General features: G+C 41.0%; 2 protein-coding genes across 5 annotated transcripts; both read left to right on the top strand.

Annotated features, from left to right (window-relative positions):
* The first annotated feature begins 121 nt into the window (after positions 1-121).
* septin6 (septin 6) lies at positions 122-16,685 on the top strand. Of its 4 annotated transcripts, XM_084550549.1 has the most exons (11): positions 123-619; positions 2,408-2,522; positions 4,304-4,499; positions 5,925-6,111; positions 7,396-7,557; positions 8,211-8,307; positions 9,621-9,789; positions 9,967-10,099; positions 10,197-10,387; positions 12,566-12,613; positions 13,686-14,782. In XM_084550549.1, the coding sequence occupies exons 1-10, from the start codon at positions 590-592 to the stop codon at positions 12,567-12,569; spliced, it is 1,284 nt and encodes a 427-aa protein (XP_084406675.1). In that variant the 5' UTR covers positions 123-589; the 3' UTR covers positions 12,570-12,613; positions 13,686-14,782. The 4 variants fall into 4 exon arrangements, with proteins under 4 accessions (XP_084406674.1, XP_084406673.1, XP_084406676.1 ...); XM_084550548.1 differs by lacking the exons at positions 12,566-12,613; positions 13,686-14,782 and adding an exon at positions 15,326-16,685 and having other exon boundaries at positions 122-619; XM_084550547.1 differs by lacking the exons at positions 12,566-12,613; positions 13,686-14,782 and adding an exon at positions 14,790-15,302 and having other exon boundaries at positions 122-619.
* A 782-nt stretch (positions 16,686-17,467) lies between these two features.
* On the top strand, positions 17,468-22,145 carry nkrf (NFKB repressing factor). The gene is made up of 3 exons (XM_084550096.1): positions 17,468-17,814; positions 18,152-18,276; positions 19,206-22,145. Exons 2-3 carry the CDS (start codon positions 18,174-18,176, stop codon positions 21,494-21,496), a joined length of 2,394 nt encoding a protein of 797 aa, XP_084406222.1. The 5' UTR covers positions 17,468-17,814; positions 18,152-18,173; the 3' UTR covers positions 21,497-22,145.
* Positions 22,146-22,284: the final 139 nt, after the last annotated feature.

Raw genomic sequence — 22,284 nt, 5'->3', positions numbered from 1 at the left:
AGGCCTATAGGCTAAATATTGTAATTTAAAAAAATATATACGTGACCAGAAATGTTATTCCTGTACTTTCTCTACAAATATATGGAAAATTCTGTTTATAAATCAGCTGCCATGATTAATCCAAGCATCTTCCCTATTCAAGCATCTCATATATGTCTTAATGCCTTTACCTATTTTTTAAGACATATCCAACCTCCGCAAGTTGCCTTTTTATTTAGTTTTCGCTTTATTTTCGCCGCTTGCAGCTAATTAATATTAACCGTTTCTAACGTTCATTGAATGCGGTTCACTGCCATTTCCACCGGACGAAACCATGATTGCATCCTGTGGGGGAGCTTGAAGGATGGTGCTCGTTCAATTATCCTTATTTAGAAGAAAATTTCTGGAGATCGGGCCGGGGTATTTCTGTCGTTTACACAGTTCATAGCTAATAGACGTTCCATGTAACCATAGGTATCACAAGATCGTATCTAGGAAGCCGTCATTAGTGGTACAATCCAACTAGGCCATCTTTCGGGGTAAAGTCAACGGTGCAGCTTCCTTTGCTAAGAGCAGCAGAGGTTTCGTCCTCCAGCTAACAGCGACTGCCATGGCGTCAACTGAAATAGCAAGGCAAGCGGTAAGTAGCCTATTTTACTCAGGGATACTTTCATCGCCGTCATTACATACATATTATATGTTTTTGTTATGCCTTAAACACATTTTAGCGTTTTGTGAGTGGGTGTAATTTGGAGCAGATTTTAGCTAGTCCACACCCGCTCTCACTAGCTGTTCCATCCAAAATGCAGTGTACCGAAGCTAACAAAGATCAGATAATTATATCAATTAGAAATGTCTTAAATCTCTCTTTAGTTTATTTTAGATTAAGCTCGAAGGCTTCTGAATTGTAGCTTTGTATCAAAATATTTTATAAACGTTATCATTTTCGTATGCTAATATCTTTAGAATCACTGTGCAGGTAGCGGTTGCTAGACTACCTTGCTAACGAATAACGGTAGTGGATTAAAACATTTATAATTCTGTGTAATCGACTGTATTAGCTTCTGTTAAATCGATAACCTATTATAAAGCCATCGCTAGGCCATTCATTCAGCACGCCCCCGATTCGGCACAGCTACGGTGCTCATTTCCGTTATGTTGTTTCATGTATGTCCCGTTAACTTTAAGTCGGGCGTTGTCAAATGTTGCATACAAAATATAGACAAAACGGGTTGTACCTCGTTATAAGCAGTGAGCCTTGCAATTTGAAGAGCATGTGTTAAGAATGGCTATTTTATTTGTTTTGGGAAGAAAGACTAAATCCAGAAATCCAGAGAGAATGCTTAGAATAGCGTGTTTTTTTGCAGTTTGGTGTTCCTTTGCGGGACAATGAATGAAAACCGTCTGTGTGAAACTTGGCTGAGAGTCTTACGAAAAGCAGGAATGGCTTCAAGAATGTTGCACTTGCATCTGAAGAGTCGAGGCTGTTTGTCCAGGCGCATTACCCTCAGTTTTCCCAAACACTCCCTCAGCTGTTTAAACCCAATTTCAACTATTCAAACAATCCACAACTGTTTAGTACCATAGGCTTCCCCAGTTATTTTAAACTGACCTTTAAACAGAATAGTTTTCTCTCAAAGACGTTCCCACATTGGACAGCAACACTGCGTTTTGTTAAGCCACATAATGGCCGGTTGTCTGAGGTTTAGCTGCTTCAGAGCTCTCACTTTTGCCATATAATCTAAATTCTTTGCTTTCCTGCACCTCATAATGTAGATGTAGACTGCAGAAATGAGATTCACGACCAAAATGCTCACCACCAGCCACACGCCCCCACACACATGTAGCAACTGTGCTTTTACACTCAAGTGTTTATTGTCACTCTGGTCCTGAGATAGACTGTGTACAAACGGTGTTATAGTAGATTGAAATGACGTGCGATGAGCCAGCGATAGAGACTTAAAAGTACAAGTGACATTAAGGAAGCTCTGTGCTGACTATATTAAATTAACTATTATTTGGTCATATTTAACAACAACAGCTATTTAATTACATATTTTCAAAGCTTTTTACAGTTATCTTGAGATGAACAGAAATATGTTTCCATATATGTGCATTGTGGTTACACTCGCGACTGTGGGAAGAAAGTTACAGCTCAGGAAACAGGAAGTGAGTTGCACTGCACCTGAAAGCTGTCGCAAAGACAAACATGATCCAAAATGGTGGAAAGTGTAATTATTTGGGTGTTACTTGATAATATAATGTGATATCTCAACAAAATAATAACTGATATGTACATTTTAGCGTGTTAGAGAGAATTCTTTACATGTAAATAGCTGAGACAACAGTACCGTAACAAGGCCTTACAGTGCATAAGGTGTTCAGTGATTGACACTTTGTGTTAATTTTTTAATTTTTAATTTTATAGGGTGAAGGAGCTCGTGCTGTCCCTCTGGCTGGACATGTCGGCTTTGACAGCATGCCTGACCAGCTGGTCAACAAGTCTGTCAACCACGGATTCTGCTTCAACATCCTCTGTGTTGGTGAGTTTATCAAGCATGAACAGGCTTTTACTCTCTACAGCCTCAGGCTGAAAGCTAATGTATTTGCATCAGTGGAGCTTTTCCACAAGTTACAAAGCAGTTCAGTGTTCAAGTCACCTAGAATCTTTTGGTCCAGTCAGCTTTAGTTACTGTGATGAGTAACATGCTTTCAGTTCTGGTAGGAAACTGCAGAAGAGTCTGCAGGTGCTTTAAATGGTATGACATTATTCACCAGCATGTTTGGTAAACTTGGATGCTGTATAATTCATTACAGGATTTATTGGGTAGTGAGAAATGTTTCCATGTACACATACATACACATGCACAAATATTGTCACACTTTTTCTCTCTGTGTCTTTTTTCAGCATCTTCATTCTTCATTGATTATTCCAAGTCATAGTTTATGTAAAAGAAATATCCCAATGGCCACTAATACACAGAAAAAAGACCCTCCCAACCGTTCTACCCTAACGGCCTACAACAGTACTTTGAATATATATATAAAATAATAAACCACTGGAACTGCTGTGTAGCCCCTTGTTCACAGGACCTTAAATTTGTAAGAGTCTTCATTCCATTTGTCACAGGAAAAATAATGATAAAAGGTTCCCATATGTTCTTAAAATGATAGGATCTTCTTTTAATGATAACTTTGTTGAATAAAAACACTGCATTTCAGATTGGGATGTAATATCTTCATCCTCCATTTTATACTATTTACTAACTTCAACTTTAATGGCATGGTTCTGACTTCCCTCCAAGCTGAAAACATCTCCACTGTTGTGTCTTTCTGACAGTGTTACTTCATAATTATGCCATTACTACTTGCATTTCAAACCACTGTAGACAAACATAAAATACAGTCCGCTGAAAATACGGAAGTAAAGTTGATACAAAAACAACCTTTGTTGCAAACTCTAAATGCTGTTGCGACTCACAAGTACAACATTTCATGCAACTGTAAGAATCACTTGACGCAAAGACATGTGATCTTTGTTTCTCATAATTTAATTGTGGTCTAAAAGGGAAGGAAGCAGATATGTGAAGATGTACAGTTCAAAGACGACTGAAATTTCTACACAGGTTTTTTTTTTTTAATGTGTTATTATATCAGGAGATTGGATTTAAATTCTCACTTAATACTTTAACATGTCCCAGCATTTACAATCGGCTGCCAGTTACTTCAAACAAGATGTCAAATTGACTTGAGCAAAAGAGCCTGAACATTGCTCAGAAACAGGCAGTAGAACCCTCCGTACATCCGTTCATTTGCTTTTGATAGAAAAACTGGACATTTTTAGCAGAGCAAGATGTCCTACAAAAATGGGCTGATATGCTTAGACTGTAGGTCAGGCCGTGATGAATAAAAATAGCTTTTCTTGCAGAGAGAGCTTTCTATATGAGTCATCTAACAGTCTCCAACAGTAAATGGATGTCATACATCACCAGGCTGCTATCTCCACTGTTTTACGGCTAAAGCATTCAAAAATAATCATCCTCAGTGTGTCTTTTTAATCTGCTCTGACTTAAATAAGTGTCAGTAAAAGTGTCAGAGAGGAGCTTAACCTTTTATTTAAAACTTATTAAAAGCTGCCAAAATGTGGGATAAATTAAAGGATTATCTTATCTTAATATCATTGACTTTGCATTGGTTTTGGAGTATGCAGAGTAATATAAAAGTAGTTTAATAAAAGCAGTATAAAATATAAAAGCAGTTTAATGTGATTTAAAATGATGTAATAGTAAAGATCCCAGTAACATGATGTTTTTGTGCTGCGTAGGTGAGACGGGTCTGGGCAAATCCACTCTAATGGACACGCTGTTTAACACCAAGTTCGAGGGTGAGCCGACCCAGCACAACCAGCCGGGAGTCACGCTCAAGTCCAACACCTATGAACTCCAGGAGAGTAATGTTCGCCTTAAACTCACTGTCGTCAACACCGTGGGCTTCGGAGACCAGATCAATAAAGAAAACAGGTAAGGACAACTATCGCATCTCTGGGCGAGGGGAAGGTCTCTCTTTTCTATGGCTGTCTTTGTGAGAGAATCCACACTTAATTGTGCAAATTCCTGACATACAATACACATACGCCTGAAGCCTTTTCAGAGCTCAGGTTTCATTCGGGCCTGATCCTTATTGCATGGGATGAGAAATGAAGACTTCACCTCAAGTAGTTTCTTCACCAGTATTAAAGTTCCTGCTTTAGAAACATTAGATGGAGATGATTTCCTACCTGGCATAAATGGGATATTTCAGCCCTGGGGCTTGTCATGACCTTCTGGCTGTTGTACATGCCCATTAGATTTTGTTACCAAAATTTCCCTTCTGTCTGTAACTGCTGGCTGTACTCCTGACGTAAACTTTATATCATGTGAACTCCAACTCTGCAAGCTGTCTGCAATGGGAATGCTGCGGTTGTTTCCAGGTTTTACACTTCAGATTGCAAATCCACCAGGAAATAGCTTATTGCATTTTACACAAGCACACGCTCATGGTCATGTGAATGGCCCAAGGCAGAATATCCTACAGTATGTTCACAAGGTATTTGATGACGTGTTCTGGAAAGGGTGGATGCCTCTTGAAGCTTCCTGTAGGGCTCACTGCACGGGGTCAACGTCTTTCTCCCAGGTCCATTGTCTATATTGTTTGAGCTTAGCAGGTAATGTTTAAATTATTGTTGTATTAGCCAAACGGACTTTCTCAAATGCATGTAAACCTTGGAAGTTCATACTTCAGAGGACCTAATGGCCAACTTCTCCTCAGATTAGGCAAGTTATCCTCACAGACACGGGAAGGAGGAATCAATGCTTTCAACTTGCTAAGTTAAAAATTAATAGTCTTTACCAGGAAGTTGTTCTGAAATGGCTGACTGAATTTAAATACTGGTCATGAACTGGAGGAAGTTCCCTGATAACTGAGTTTACAGATTGAGTAGTGACATCAGTATATAATGGATAATTGACAGAGCAATCCAGCTAATCCCGAATATTTTAAGTAAAAACAAATCAAAAGGAAATGGTTAATTTCTAGCTTCTAGTTTTATACTCAGTCAGGGCTGTTCTTAGTGGTGTAGATCGAGGCTTGTGTTTACTCATGATAGATCAACAAGCTGAACACAAATGTGCTAGAGGCAAAGTGTGATTTCATAGTATTTAACTGAAGTTGATGAGTCTGATAGAAAGTTGCACAATGGATTATGAGCTGCCCTCAAAGAATATGGTGTGGATTATGAGTTAGATCTGAGCAAAAGACGTTCTTGATTATATGAAAACACAGTGTGTCTGCCAATATAGCTGCACTTTTTTGGAGCCAGTGATGATTGTGTACACGACATGACAAGAAGAGTATTGACAAGAGAACAGAGTGCTCAAATTACTTCCCTTTCCCACTTGTTTTGGCAGCTACAAGTCCATTGTGGAGTTTATTGATGCCCAGTTTGAAGCATATCTACAGGAAGAGCTGAAAATCAAGCGCACGCTACACAGCTACCATGACACCCGCATCCACGCCTGCCTGTACTTCATCGCTCCAACGGGACACTCGCTCAAATCCCTGGATTTGGTGACCATGAAGAAACTCGACAGCAAGGTGGGCTTTGCTGCACTTTATCAACATCCAGTTGTTTTATTATTTGTGTGTTTATTCCATCAGTTCAAACTAATTATACAGTTTAAAAATGACTCATTATTAGCATCATGCAGTTAATTTGCTAACATACAGGATTTCCTTATTTAATAGATATGTTGTTGCCTATGAACACACGTACTGTAGCTTGCCGTAAATCCTTTGGCACTGCATGGATGTTTGCAGCATTTATGCAAATGCAAATTGGCTCTGGTCTCGTTACTGCATCGCTGTAGGTCAGCTGTGAAATGAGGTCTGCTGCATCGGTTTTGTGAGGTCCCTTCCACAGTAGCTTATTTGCATGGACCTCCTGGCTTTTGTACAAAGAGCCGCCTGAGTGTTTGCCAGAGCAGCTGGGCTCCAGCGATGCGCTCACAACAGCCTGATCCAGAGCAGAGCTTCCTCTGTTTACACATTCACCTAGGGGGGCATTCAAACAAGGCCCTGCTGGGGTGTCCCTGAGCAAGGCGCTGAATCGACACCAGACCTGGTGGTGCACTGAAAGTATTTTTGTTCACATGACCCAGAGCATCCCTCGCTATTAGTTAAAGGGGCCTACATTTGTAGAACAAATAATCTGGGATTGTGTGGGCGATATGGGACTGCAAAAATAGTTGTGTAGGAGTGAAAGCATCCAGCTGTAAGTGCATACAGTATATGAGAGCGACTCTGCCAGAGTTTGTCATTGTTTGGATTAGATTGACAGGGAAAATGTTGTTGAAATCATTTGTCTGACTCTTAACGCCATGCTTTGAGAGCTTTTGTGTGATCTGAAGCAGGAGATGGAAGACTGCTGATCTCTTTGCTGTTTTACTATTTTTATCTCTTTGTACTTAGGAATGTGCAATTGTCTGCAACACACAAAGGCCTGATTTTCAGAGATCCTGGAGCTAGAGAGAGGTTTGTGTTGAAATGAAGGGAGCACAGGCCTTTCAGTTCCCTTTCCTTTATAAATGATGGTCTTGGACAAGCAGTGACTGGAGGGCACATAAAGGAAACATGTATTATACTGTTATTAATTCTAAATGTTGTTCAGTTGGAGGTATTTCACCAGGAATGTTTGATTTGTAATGTTAGTGTGTGACTTACACAAAATTACGTCAATTTTCTAAATTTGGGCTACAGAAATGTAGGTGAGGTCTTTGAAAGACGGCTAGATGCTCTATATTTAGTTGCATATCCGAAACGCTTGTCTACACCTTGTCACTGTGAGCCTACATTAACTCTCGTCACATTTTTCCACGACAGGTCAATATTATTCCAATCATTGCGAAGTCGGATGCCATCTCCAAGAGCGAGCTGGCCAAGTTCAAAATCAAAATCACCAGTGAGCTCGTCAGCAATGGAGTACAGATCTACCAGTTCCCCACTGATGACGAATCCGTGGCAGAGATCAACTCCACCATGAACGTAAGGATGAGAACCAACTTTCTGTCTATATCAGGTGCATTTAGAGTATGCCACTTAATTCATAACATCGTTTTCATCAGCCTCACAGCATGTGATGTGGAATCAGGACAGGCATTGCCTGTGTCTGCTCAGGCTGTCAGGAAGCCACCGTACACAGCGAGGAGTGTGTTCAGAGCAGCACAATCAGTCAGCTCACTCTGCAGGAAGCCGGCAGTGTGGGAAAGGGTCTGTGTCCACTGACAGATGAGCCAAGACTCACTTAGCTGTTTATGAGTCCTGATCTGTGGAAATGCCTTAACTCTCCCTAACTGATTCTATTAGGCCGTTGCCTCTCGGCTGTTGCTGTTCAGTCTGACCATCACTCAGTCCTTATAAAAGGTCATACACAAGTCAGAGCTGTTTCTTTGTGGCTCCATCTAGTTCAGCTACATAAATAAAAACAATGTATGTGTCATTTCTGTTTCTGATCTACAGATAATATGGTAGCAGTAGTGCGCTTTGATTTGTGATGAAATGTTAGCAGAGCAGCAGCATACAGTACATGTTAATGCAGTTGTATTGGTGGCACAATGGGTTTCTGTAGTAAGAAGCTGAGGAGAACCCGCAGAATCTTTTGGCAGTTCACTAACAGCGCTTTTCTCTCTGCTTCACAGAGCCACTTGCCATTTGCCGTGGTGGGGAGCACAGAGGAAGTGAAGATTGGGAACAAGATGGTGAAGGCCCGGCAGTACCCCTGGGGGACGGTTCAGGGTAAGCCTGGGTTACATTCTGCACAGGAAATTTGAGCATGCTCCCTCTTGTCAGAGCTGCTGTAGCTATTCCCTCAGCTCCAACAGATGCAGATCACTAGCTGATAACTAGTTATATAACTCCATTTAGCTGCAGCACCCTAGTTGTCGTCATATTGTGTGTCAGAGCAGCAGCTCTTAGAGAAATGTTACCTCACTAATGATGTTTCAATTGATCTATCATTGACGTTCTTGATCAATCTATAATGGAGAGTGTTTAATGTGTAACTAGTAGACAGCAGAATCACTACTCTTGGCATCGTTCGAACTGGCACTCAAGCTAATTCTTTACAGCATTAACGAGGCTGTTGTTAGCAACTGTGTGTATATCCATGTATGTGGGTGTACTGGTGATTTGTCCTATCGGCCACATAGAGCTTAAATGCGGTGCAATCCATAAGGATGTGAACATTTTGGGTTGGTTTGGTGGAGGGCTGCAACTTACAATTGCTGTAATCATAGATTGATCTGAAATTTATTTTATTGGCTCTGATTGTCAGATTTCTAAAAGGTCACAAAGTGGTGAAAATGCTCAATGAGATCTGTTAAAGTGTCTTAATTTGTGGAAAATTTGTGCAAAAATCGAGTGTGTGTGTGTGTATATATATACACACTAACAGTGCTTTTCTCCCTGCTTCACAGAGCCATATATACACACACACACGTGTATATTGATTCAGTATACAGTAATCCTCTCATCGGACAACTGCTTAAATTTGTGGTGTTTATATCTACATCCAATGAACTGTGCAGAAATTGTAGCTGATCTCATACTTATCCCCCAGGGGATAAACAGGACTACAGTTTCCACATTGTTTATTCAATATAGAAATGAAACATCGCCACAGCTCAACATCAGAGCTTTCACCTCACTTTCATTGTTTCATTTGAAATTCAATGTGTTGGATTACAGCCAAAACACTGAAAAATATATCACTGTCCTAATGCACACCGACTGCACTGACTGTATATTATTTCTGAACAGAGGATTTATCTGACATTGGGTCTGTTTATCACACACTGGCTTCAGGCATGCATGTGTACTCACATGATGTCACACGATCTGTGGAGGCATGGCCCTCGACCCAGTCCAGTAACAGAATCAATAGAGAAGCCACAGGACATGAACACTGTCCTGTTTTGTACTGGCGCTGTTTGTAGGAAAAGATCTCTAATTTACAGTCAAAATGTATGATATATTTAATTATTAAATTCACATTGAATGGAATGCGTTTGACACAACATGTGTGTTACTGTGATATGCGTCTCTTACAGTGGAAAATGAGAATCACTGTGATTTTGTCAAACTGCGAGAAATGCTGATCAGAGTCAACATGGAGGACCTGCGAGAGCAGACTCACACGCGCCATTACGAGCTCTACCGCCGCTGTAAACTTGAGGAGATGGGCTTCAAGGACACGGACCCTGACAGCAAGCCCTTCAGGTAGAAGATTTCAGACTTCTTTCTCGCAGCAGGATCTGTGGTTTTCTTTTTTCCATCCTCCTTGCTGCCTGTATTGTCTTAAATCTTGTTTGATTGTGAGTTTTTGCTTGTCTGCATTTCTTGTCCTATGATGCACAGTTCAATCTTTCTATTTCCTTTCTCCCTTCCCTCTGCCAGTCTGCAGGAGACATATGAAGCTAAGAGGAACGAGTTCATGGGTGAACTGCAGAAGAAGGAAGAAGAAATGAGGCAAATGTTCGTCCAAAGAGTAAAAGAAAAGGAGTCAGAGCTCAAAGAAGCAGAGAAAGAGGTACCGTCAGATGCATCACTATTCTGTCTGTTTTGAGCACATTTTTGCTCCTGTTTTGATCGACACAAAACTGCTGTGTTTCGTCACTGCTACGTAGCTGCATGAGAAGTTTGACCGTCTGAAGAAGCTCCACCAGGATGAGAAAAAGAAACTGGAGGAAAAGAAGAAGTCCCTGGATGATGAGCTCAACACCTTCAAACAGAAAAAGACTGCTGCAGAGCTCTTGCAGAACCAAGCCCAGCAGGCAGGGGGCTCCACCACACTTAAGAGGGACAAAGAGAGGAAAAAGTAAGTATTGTTCTCTTCCCCCTGTGTCTTTACCCTCACACCACAGGTGCAGTCCTCTGATGGAAAAGCCTGGATACTGGATACCTGAGGGGTAAACAGACCTTAGTCAAATTACTTACTAAGCCCTGATGAAAGAATTGAATTTAAAAACTCGAGTTTTGTTCAAATTAATACATATTATTATTCATGCCCTACTAGCAGGGTGGTTTCTCTGTCATCACTCATTAATAATCCACCTGAGATCTGCTCGTATAGCCGATAATGGCTCTGTAAAATCCTTATAAGTAGTTTGACATTCACGCCACTCTTTATTTCTGAGAGGCAGATGAATACTTTATCCTCCACATAATAACAGAGATTATAGTTAGCATTAAATTCCATTATGAGAGAGCTGACCAGAATCCATAACTCATCAGCAATGTGGAAAAATAAGGGGAGTAGAGAGGGGGAGCGAGAGACTGTTGAAAATGAAGAGCTGGCCCCATCCAAATAGTTGAAAGATGGCCAACAGTCAGCCGAGTCTGATGAGTGACTTCCAGACAGAAATGTTTGCGCTGCAATTAAACGCTGCTCCTGGCTCCACACGAATCAAGTACTACGTCACGTGTTTTTATTACAAGGCTGTTAATAATTAAATTTGCATTAACTTGAAAATGAGCTGTTATTGTGCAGCTTTCTTCATCCGACTGTGAATACTTTTCATATTCCTTTATTAACTGACATTGTTGGTATTTATACGAATTAATGTACGAGCCTTCTTTCTAGCAGATGCACTCATTTACCGGTCCATAAGGTACACTCGTAAAATTGAATACATTTTAACTTCAACTAAATCTTAGCTTCATGAAGGTTATGGTATTCAGCATTAGTTTAAAATATCAATATCAGTTTAATTTTGGAGGCTGTGGTTTGTAGTAGTGTTTAATTGTATTGTACAACACGTGTTTTTATTAGCCTGAACAGAAAATCAGAATGAGTTACACGCAGTTGGAATGTCTTGCAACCAGTTAGAGACATTTTGTTGCAAACTAATTCAAATTAACATCCAGTTGAGTTCCCACCTTTCTTACGCTGTTTCCTGAAGCTTGGTCATGGAGCTAAGATGTAATGCAGGACACCGATCAGCCACAACATTAAAACCACTGACAGGAGGAGTAAATAACACTGACCATCTTGTGACAATCCAATGTTATTCTGGGACACTTGTGGACCTGGCATTCATGTGGATGTTACTTAGACATGTACCACCCACCTAGACCAGACCAGGCACCCCCACCCCATAGCAATGACACTCCTTGATGGCAGCAGCCATCCCCAGCAGGATGCAGCCTGACACAGACACACACACAAAAACAGTTCAGGAACAACTCAAAAAAAACATGAAGAACAGCACAAGGTGTTGACCTGGCCTTCAAATTCACTAGATCCCAAACTGATCAAGTATCTGTGGGATGATCCACAGAGGCCCCTCCCCTCAACCCATAGGACCCAAAGACTCCCACTAACAACATTCTGTTGCCAGATACCACAGGACACCCTCAGAAGGACCATGTCCATTCTCTGATGAGTCACAACTGTTTTGGAGGAACAAGGGAGACCTACACAATATTAGGAAGGTGGTCATAATGTTATGCCTGATCGGTGTATATTAGAATACATTTGTTTTCAGTAGTGTATCTAATAAACTGGCAATGGAGTGTATATACACAATATATTGTGTGTGGAGCACAATGTTTTCAAGTCTATCTCCAATGTGCTATTGTTGAATCCTTCATGCTGATGATTAACTTCCAAATCTGATGTGACTTGGTGCCTGTTAGAAAAAGAAGAAGACACTTGCACTGAGAAGGTTCTTGTTTGCTCATTTCTTCCCCGTTAATTTATTTCCTTCACAGCGACTTTCTTTCTTTATGAGCTCTGCCTGAAATATTTCTTTTCCAAAAGACGCAGCTGTGCAACTTGAGCCTTGTGTGTGGATCACTGATTTAGACCAACTAGTGAGGTCTTGCACATGAAGTGTTTACAGAATAATAACCATTGTTATCTATATTTAAGCTTCAGGCGAATGTCAGTGTTTCTCCACAGGAGGCACGGTTACTTATAACTGCTTGTTGTGTAGCTGTGAACGTGTCCTGTGAGTGCATGTGTCACCTATGTTGCATCCGTAATGTTTTCCAGTTAACTCCTCCCACACTTCCTGCATGCTGCATGAGGCACCTTTTTCTGGTAAGACGCCCTTCTTGACACCACCAAAAGACAAAAATAGTTATCAAATAATGAAAAAGGTAAATGAGCCATCAGTGATTTGTTCAGATGGATTACCTACAAACTAAAAAAGATGGTGTTTTAAATGCAATTTACATTAGAACCTAATCATCACTCTCAGCCCTGCTGTGCACAGAAATACCTTTTTGTCAGTCTAGATCGTAATGAAACTACAATCAACTTAAGGTTGTTAAATACCTTCTAAATTCCATGCATTTTATTTGCCCATTAAAGTTAAAAGTGACTGAGTCAGAGAAATGGGTAATTTAGACATTGGAATGCACAGACTACAATATTTCATAGCGTCCTTGCCGATCATATCCTTGAGCTGGTAGTGTTTAGCATCGCTCTGCCAGCTCCTAAATCAACCATTTTATTAGATCCCCATACGCCCATTTGATGAACTGCTCCATCTGCCTCCCAAAAATCCACAACAGTCTCTATTTTCTTTGTGGCCCTCCCTTCTGTCACACAAAGAGCCATTCAGGGCTGAACTGAGGAGTAACTGAGGCCAACGGGTCACAGCAGAGCGGCAAACTGCCTCAGGGCACAGCTCTGTTTATAGAGATGACATGTTTGGTTGATCTCGCAGCCATATGACGACCCCACCACCACCGCTCCCTCCCTCTTGAGTGGATACAAAAGCCAAATCCACAGAGAGCAATGTTGTTAAGAGTCAACCGCTGGGGAGGGCAGCAGTGAATGAAGACATCTGTCTCGCAATCTGTAAACTCCTCAAGCATCTCAGGACTGTTAAAACAGATGAAAACAAGATGCTGTTTGACGAATGAGGTTCAGAGGGAGACGGTCAGACATGTTGTGTAAAACTCGAGAGCAGGACAAAAACACCTTAAAATAAAACATTTACATAATGTGGCAGCAGTATTTTCACACTCAGACCTCTGAAAGCATGTTTTGCTCTCAATACCATCTGGTCACTAATGTTGATGTGTTGTCAGCGATGTGAAACTGTGTGTCGTGATGATGTTTTAACTCAAAGAAAGCAATAACAGCCCTTCTCTCTTATTTCCAGCTAAAGATTCCTGTAGAAAAAAGTGCTCCCTTGTGGCCATCCTGCTGTGAATGAGTTTCCACCCCCATCATCCTTTACAGTACCCCTTCCTCACCCAACCCCCATAATCCATGCCCCCTCCCTCCTTGCTCTGTGGAAGACGCTGGGCATTGCTATCAGTTTGACATCACTTATTTTTGTTTTTGCTGAATGACGCTTGTCGGTTATGTGTTTTCACAAGCCATTATTCAGCTTTTATGCAAATTCATAAAATGCATTCCATATTTGTTTTATATTCAGTGAGTCTTTGCATGATGTGAGCTTTTTTTTTGTTTTTTTTTTAATTAATATTAACATCAGAGTTTGATTGACCCTCTGTGTTTTTGCAGCAGCAGTTGAAAAGTAGTAGTAGTAATCCCTCGTGCGTAAAGGCAGTTTAAATCCGGGAAAAGGGAACCCCAAGCATCAGTGCTGCAACTTAATTACACAAAGTTAAACATTAAATGCTGAAAAATGGCAACAATTCATTTGTTCACGTCCCTTGGCTGATGATGTTTCATTTTATCCTGATGCATGAGTAGATGTGAGCCTAATCTTTTTGCCACTTCTCCCATACCTCATTCATTGCCATGTGTTCTGAGCATACTTGTATTAGCTTTGCACTTTGTTTTATACCCAGATGTGATGTGTTTTTTTATTACTTCAATATTGATGTTGTCAGTGCAATTGTAACTTTCTTTTTTTTTTAATTTGACTTGATTATAAAGGCACATTTAAAAGTCAGTCATTGATGTTCATCGTCCTGCAGGGACCAGTGTTGTTTGTTTCAGTTCTAACGCATAAAAAAAAAGAATTCGCAAAAGAAAATAAAGGCCAATTTCTCACCAAATATTCCAACTGTGGCCATAATCATTGTGTACGACAAATAAGTTATACAGTTTTTTCGTCTCTTCAAGGTTGCTTTAACTATCTCAGGAAGTATGAAACTGTCTTCTGTTGAATCACTGCTGCATAAACACACTTGATTCCACATGATACCTACCAGGGTCAAGATACATCAAGAGAAGACCCATTCCCTCCTAATCCTCAGCTCACTGGTCTGTGTGCTTTCACTTTCCTTTGCAGTAATCCCTGGCTCTGCACTGAGTAGGTCCTCAGTCCTCAAGCTTTGCTAAGAGAACCAGCCCATGTGGGTACTGAGTACCTCAAATGTGACCAGAGGCTTTGTGGACCCCATCCTTCAGGGTTTCTTAATCATTATCTGCTTTGCTATAATATGGGTTAATGTCTACTGTATGTGCTTCACTGCTGCTTTAACCTCACCTCAAGCAGCCTAATTCTTGATTTATTGCTTATGCTTACATGTGTAATGTTTTTTTGCTGTGACTAACACCTTTTCCACTTCAGTTGTGAGGGAGTGACATGTACACTCATAGCGTTTCACATTTTTCTGCACTTAAATGGAGCACAAAATGATTATGTGGAATTACATGATTTAATTCACTGTGTGGAGATGCTGGAGTTAACGCAATACAATCTCTGTAATCAAATTTAAAGCTATTCTCTCCCTGATATGAGACTCCTTTCTAAATGTTTTTTGTGAGCGTTTCTGCTTTGGCATCTTCTCTAATTGCTGGCTTTCTCTCTTTTTGTCTCTTTAGCTTCTTTTAATCTGTCTTGACCACCTGAAGAGGGGATTGCAGCTTCAGCAAGAACTAAGCACCCTTTACCTCTTACTGTTTTTCTCGCTGTATCAACCTTTTATTCTCTCCATCGCATCTCCTTTTTTTGTTGATTATGGCCTTATGTGGACTCGCATGGTATTTCTGACCACCCAATGAAGCTCTAAACCCAGGCAGGTCTGGAACCGGGCACAGTTTAAATCTGCTATTATGTCTTAATGTACATAGAGAGGCTCTTAGTAGTCGTCAGGTGAGGTTTACACATTTACAGGACTCGCAGGTTCAGGATCATTATTTGATGAACTTAACCTTACTTTACTTAGTCTTTACTAAAATGGCTATGACCTACACTATGCACTCATATTCTCAATAGCATTGTTAAACACACATTAGAAAAACGTCAATGCTTGTGGATTATATACAAAGACAGAAGCACTTAATGCATCTAATGTGTCATGTATCATGTTTATAGCTGATAGACATATTTCTTTTCTTGAATCTAGTTCAGTTATAAATGAAAATATTCAACTTCCAGGTTTTCTGAACGTCAAAATTACAGTCATACTTCACTGCCTTCACTGCTGAATACCATGGAGATCACATGTCATGGCCTTTAATTACACGTTGTGCTTTAATATTCACCGGCCTATTCAATATTTTGCATGCATCTCTTTTTTTTTTTATTTCGTTACCGCTGTGATCTTTGACCTGCTTGTTTTTATCCCCTTAATAACGCGGTTTTGCGGCCTGTTCCCTTCGATGCTGTTTACTTCAAAATGGTGCATATTATTATTGTATATTTGCTCTGTCCTTTGATTTCAGCTCCCTTTTTGCCAAATACTAGTATAAGATGGAGTTGAACTGAATCCCAGATCGGAGTATTTTAAAAAGGATACTCGTGCATTTATATAATTTATAAGGATATATTTTGTGTATTGAAGTGGAGACTTGTTGTTTATTACCTATGATCTTTGGACGTGACTCTGAGTGTAAAGTAACATTTTGGTGTCAGAAATTGCCATACATTTTTCTAGTATCAGTCATCACCTCTTGTAGTCAGAACCTCTCCAACACTGCAAATGATTCAGTATCTTACTTTAGTTTGATTCCATTGATGTACATTTTGAATAAAAAAAAAAAAATATGATCCAAACACGTGTTATGTTTTTGTTTTGTTTTTTTAAATACATTTTCCATGCTTCTTGCTTCTTCTGTGTTATACTTGGCACGTTTCATGAAAACATGCTTCACTGTTTCAGGTCACCCACACTCACACAACTCTGTAGGATGTTTTTCATCAATCTGCAACTACTGATTCAATCCACAATATCCAAGCCTCAGTGTGCTCAATTTAAATGAGTCCCTTCTAGTTCCCAAGTAATGCGTATTCTTCTTAATTGCATTATTTTATTAAATATATCCCGATCTCGCTGCTATTTTTTCCACAAGTTTGCCCAGTACTGTGTGTGCATGTGAAGCATCTCAAGTAAAGGGGACCAAAATGAAACCAAAACATACTTTAAGCAGCAGTACAAAAATAAACTGTATGTGCATAAAGTTACACTGTGGCAATATCAGGAAGATTAGAAATGCTATGCATTGATGCCACAATTTTTTATTCAAAATTTAGAGTTTTGGATTATAATTACAGATGCATTATTGTGTAAGGATCAATTTGCTGCTCTAGGTGTTATAGATGAGGCTATACACTGCTGGGAAACTTGATCTAGAAAGCTATTATGCTTTTTTTAAATCTGAATAAAACATAAATAAATAAATAATACTAAATGTACCTTATTTTTCTTTACTTTGGAGTTAGCTAGTACTGCCTACACAGCAAAAACTGGAGTGTTGATTCAACAGAGTTGATTTTTACACTTTTTCGGGGTTTATATAGCTTCACACTCTACAGAGTTAAATTAACATTTTCAAAATAGTTAATTATTTAACACTGTGTCAGAGTGATTTATCATTTCCACTATATAAGCTTTGTAAAAGTGTTTCACATTTTGTAAAGTTGGGTTGCACCTCTCGGCCACGGCTCTGGCCGCCGCAAAGCATTCTGGGCCAGTGCGGTGACTGACGCCATGATTTTACTGTAGCTGGTCCAGAAAATGGATGCTCACTGTTAGCTGGATGGGCATCCCATTAGATTTTACGCTGCGTTTTTAACCTCCCGTCTCTGAAAGTCCCCTTAAAGGACACAGTCCCGCATCTCGGTTTCCTGTTAGACCACCCTGAACCTGACAACCATATTAAACTATGAGAGCAGGCCGTCGCTAGTGAAGTGGAGCTAGGTTAGCTAGAAGCTACAGAGCTGGCTAATGCTACCAACCAACAGCAGGGCTGCTAGCTAAAAGAGGCTAGCACGACAATAATAATAGCCGGGTGTTTATAAACATAAATGTACTGTCTCCTGCTCAGCTGAATGACCGATATATAAGTTGGGGCAAAGGCTACACCTTAAGGTAGGTATACGAACACCTCTAATAAATTTAGACATTTTTTTGAGAAATATAAAGTTCAGCTTGTAAAACGTGGCTGCTTGTGAGGGATGGACACTGTCGGCCTACTGCGTCACTCTGTCAAGGCTTGGTGTCGGCACAAAGTACCGATGTTTTTCCAGAATTACAGCCATTACATATGTCATAATGCAATATGTGATTTGTCCACGCACTTGGTTTGTATTTCAGTCTCTGCATGCTGCTGGCAGGGGGTGTATCTGTAGACAGAGCATTAACTCATCAAATGTTTATGTTTATATATCTCACCCATTCGCCTGATGTCTGGTTTATATCCTAATAGGTATGGCCTGGATTTGATTTGGATGGTGCTGGTGATGGCAGAAGGGACTGACATTGGCGAAATGCCCTCGTTTGACCCAAGTCCTAGTGCTGATGCAAAAAAGAGAGCTACTTCTTCTGATGGAAGTGAGTGTTGATCTTGGTTGTGCATTACACATTAAATTAATACTATTATTTCAAATAATAACATCTACTGTTTCTGTTGTACCGTGACATTGTTGCATCAAAATGTGCCTCAATATATTTTCTATTACATATGTGTTACTACTATGTAGTAGTCTAATGCAAAGTTCAGTAATTGTGCAAACAGTTGACAGGCTCACAAGCGGTGGCAGCAGTAACCTGAGTCAGAAGTGTTTCTGGGTTTTGGGTTGCAGCAACGTTGCAGACTGCCCCCACTGTTAAAAGATAAAGACGACACCATGTTGTGTTGTTGTTGTTTCCCATGAAGATACTAAAACAAATACGGCGTTAGTTCAGCTGTCAGGATTTTCTGGCTTCTGCAGCATGTTTTTTTCCCCTTGACATTATGTTAGCTTTTTTAAGAGGCTATGATTGTGCTTTTTAAGGACCCTGTATTTTAAGCGAACATTACTCAAACAGGAGAAAATGACAAATTGTTTAGTTGTATTTTTAGCTGGTGCTCTACTGAGTATTTACGGGAGCAGAAGTCAGTTTGTGGGATTGACTCAAAATAAACAGTCTGTGGAGGAACATGTTCAACAGAGTGACTCAATGTGTTCTTAATAGTTTTTGTTCTGCAGTGGAGATCCTTGGCACAGACATTAATAATATTGTCCTTTACACTCAATTCTTGTTAGTATAAACAACTGTTTTTTTTTCTTGGGGTTTGCTGAAAGAGACAAACACTATTTAGGCATTATTCTTTTATTTTACACTCACTGACCTGCTTACTTCAGAAACTTGATCAGTAACTACTGTCACAATGTTCTGTTTTAAAGCCCAGATCACACTCTTGAAGTTCATGTTCATCGCATTAGCTATGTGATACAGCAGCTGATTTGCCTGTTTTCTGTCTCCTTGTGTTGTTGCAGGAGACGAGCCTATGAGGAAAATGCCTGTGACAAAATTTGGTTCCAGACCCCGATTTGAGCCTGTGCATTTTGTCAGTGGTGGAAGCAGCGGAGGAACTGGCACTGATGAGAAGGAGAACGATAAGGAGCGAAGGAGGATTGAGCTGTACGGTGCAAGGCAGTGGGAATCTGAACACTCCTCCTACGGCGGCTCCAGCAGAGCGCAGGGCTCCTCCTCACTGAGACCTGCTTTTGACAGAGTGCCATCCTATACTTCTGACTCTTTGGGTTCCCATAGGGACAGAGACAGAGACAGAGAGCTTTCTTCAGGTGGCACTAGCGGTTTGGGTTATGGGGGCCATGGACCATCTTCAAATTTCATGACAAAAACACAGCAGGACTACTCAGCCAAGTATGAAGCCCATGCCTCCTCTCGAAATTTAGACTATTCTCAGCCCCACAGATGCAATGGATACGGGGGAGGAAGCAGATCAGGAGGCTGGGATTCAGGACGTCAGGGTTTGGGGTACAGCCATCAGGACAGACCATCATCAAGCAGGCCATTCAACAGAGTCTACAACAGCCCGGGCAGGAGCAGTCCTAATCTGCTGCAGTCATCGCAGCCTCTCCCCGTATCTCAGTCAACATTGGACGAGAAGCAAAGACTGATTGCCAGTGTAGCGTCTGCGTTGTCTGTTGCTTTTAGGGACCCTGTGTTCATGACAGGAAGTGAATCGCCAAACTATAATTTTATGTTGAGCCGCAGCATTCAGGCCTGCAAAACCAACCCTGAGTATGTTTACGTCAACCTGAAGGATATTCCGCATACTGACCTGCCGAAGTACCGTAGAATGCCAACAGATGGTTATGCCTGTGAACTCAGATGTCAGGGCGTGTATCTCGCCACGGGATACTCCGGTAGTAAAAATGGAGCGAGGGACAGGGCTTCTGAGCAGGCTGTGAAACTTTTCCTGAAACCCGTCGAGGTTCGTGTTGTGCAGCGTAAATACAGACACTCGATAGTTAATGATATAGTTGTGTGCCAGATGCTCAGCCCAACACCAGCGTTTTTACCTGCACTCCGCAACCCGGAGGATAAACCTACACCGAGCTCCAAGGGCCAGTATGAGCCTGACAAGCGAAAGCACTGGACAGAGTTTGTGGTTATGGACAATGCTCATGATGCCATCTGCATACTTAACAACTCCGCTGCTTTCAATCGCATGAAGATTGACTATAAGTTCGACCTGCTTCCCAACAACACAGCCTGGCTGTGCAGTGTTTTTCTGCAGGATGAGCTTGTAGCGCAGGCGACAGGCACTAAAAAGAGCTCAAAGCATGCAGCAGCAGAAGAGGCAGTGAGGAAGCTTCGCATGAACCAGGCACAGCGACAACAACAGCAACAACAACAGCAGCAGCAACAGCAGCAGCAGCAGCAGCAGCAGCAACAACAACAACAACAACAACATCAGTCACAATATTCCAGAGGAAATAGTCAATCAGATTGTGGTGGACGCTTTGGGCTGCAGGGTGGCAAAAAGAAGCATCTGAGCGAGCTGGTTATCTTGGAAAACTCAGACAATGCTATCTGTATCATTAACGACACAGCTCAGTTTAATAAGGTAACTGCTGATTACAAGTTCATGGTTCTGCCTGATCATCGCTGGAAGTGTGAGGTTTACTTAGAAGGACAGTACGTTGCTGCAGGAATTGGACCAAAGAAAATTGTAAAACACATTGCAGCAGAAGAGGCTTTGGCCACCTTGAGACAGACGCAGGCTGTGGTCAAATCCAACCTGAGAAAGGAGGGTCACAGTGACGCTATATCCCGTTCTCAGATCCTGGCTCGCTCTGGTGAGGAGGCCACGAGGCAGGAGATAAAGGAAGACAACATTGGAAACCAGCTGCTCCGGAAGATGGGCTGGAAAGGAGGCGGTCTGGGCCGAGACGGAGACGGCATTGCAGAACCGATCAGAGTCAAGGAGCAGTTCTCAAGAGAAGGTTTGGGTATGGATGCAGATAAAACGGGCAATCAGCTGAGCAAGCGCGACATCGAGGACATCATTCGCAACTATGCCAGTTCAGACCGCCAGGACGACCTTCGCTTCTCCACTGACCTCACCAATGACGAACGCAAGCAGATCCACCAGATATCTCAGAAGTACGGCCTACGAAGCAAGTCGTATGGACAGGGGCGCCAACGGTTCCTCATCGTCAGCCGCAAAGTGCACAAAGACCAGCTCATTGGTCAGCTTTTACAGGAAGGACAGGTGGGACGATATGAACTTGTGAAACCTCAGGCATCCCACTAATTTGCATGCAAAGAAAAACTGAAAAAATAAAATTTATCATCAGCTTGGACTTCAAAGCAAATCACACTGAAGTATACCTGCCGTGCTCGTACTTGTGTAAGACAAATGTGCAGCACACATTAATAAATGAGAATCTTATCAGGTATCACTTGTGGTTTCTGCATTCCTTCGCCATGAAATGTACGTTAGCTTTAGCAGGGGCTGTAGGATGATTGACTTGTCTTTAGTGTCTCCTGCCATTCCACACGTCTGAGCTTGCGTTCAGTGATTCGTGGTAGCTTGTCCTGATGATGCTCCAGTTATTTAAATTATTTTCAATTAAAAAAAAAAAAAAAAAGACTGAGGTTTGTCCACATTTTGTTTTGCGTCTGAAAAAGAAACCTGGCAGAATATGCAGCTTTTCATCACTTGTTTGTGAACATTGTAGACGGTCGGCTCATGAAAGACAAGGATTAGAGCGGCATTAACATTAAACTGTAGCTAGGTGACCATACCACCTCACTGTAGTGATCTGTCTGTATTCAGCAATACCTGCAATGATATTTGCAATGTCAACACATTCAACAGTTACAAGATGCATCCATGGTCAGAAAATCTCCACATAAGAAACTGTAAGCAGTGATCTTTGTTCCATGTCAGATGTTTTGGTTCTTGTGTACAGTTAACATGTCTGCTTGTTTTCACAGCTGTAATAACTGAATAAATTTAAACTGACAACCATCAACAGACTGAAGTCAATTCAGATGGTTATTTTGTTGCAGTGAGTTAAAAAAACAAAAAAAAAAAAC

The sequence above is a fragment of the Chelon labrosus genome (genome assembly GCF_963514085.1).
Source record: "Chelon labrosus genome assembly, chromosome: 8".
NCBI lineage: Eukaryota > Metazoa > Chordata > Actinopteri > Mugiliformes > Mugilidae > Chelon > Chelon labrosus.
Note: the sequence above shows the minus strand (reverse complement) of the source record. Positions and strands in the feature narration are given on the sequence as shown.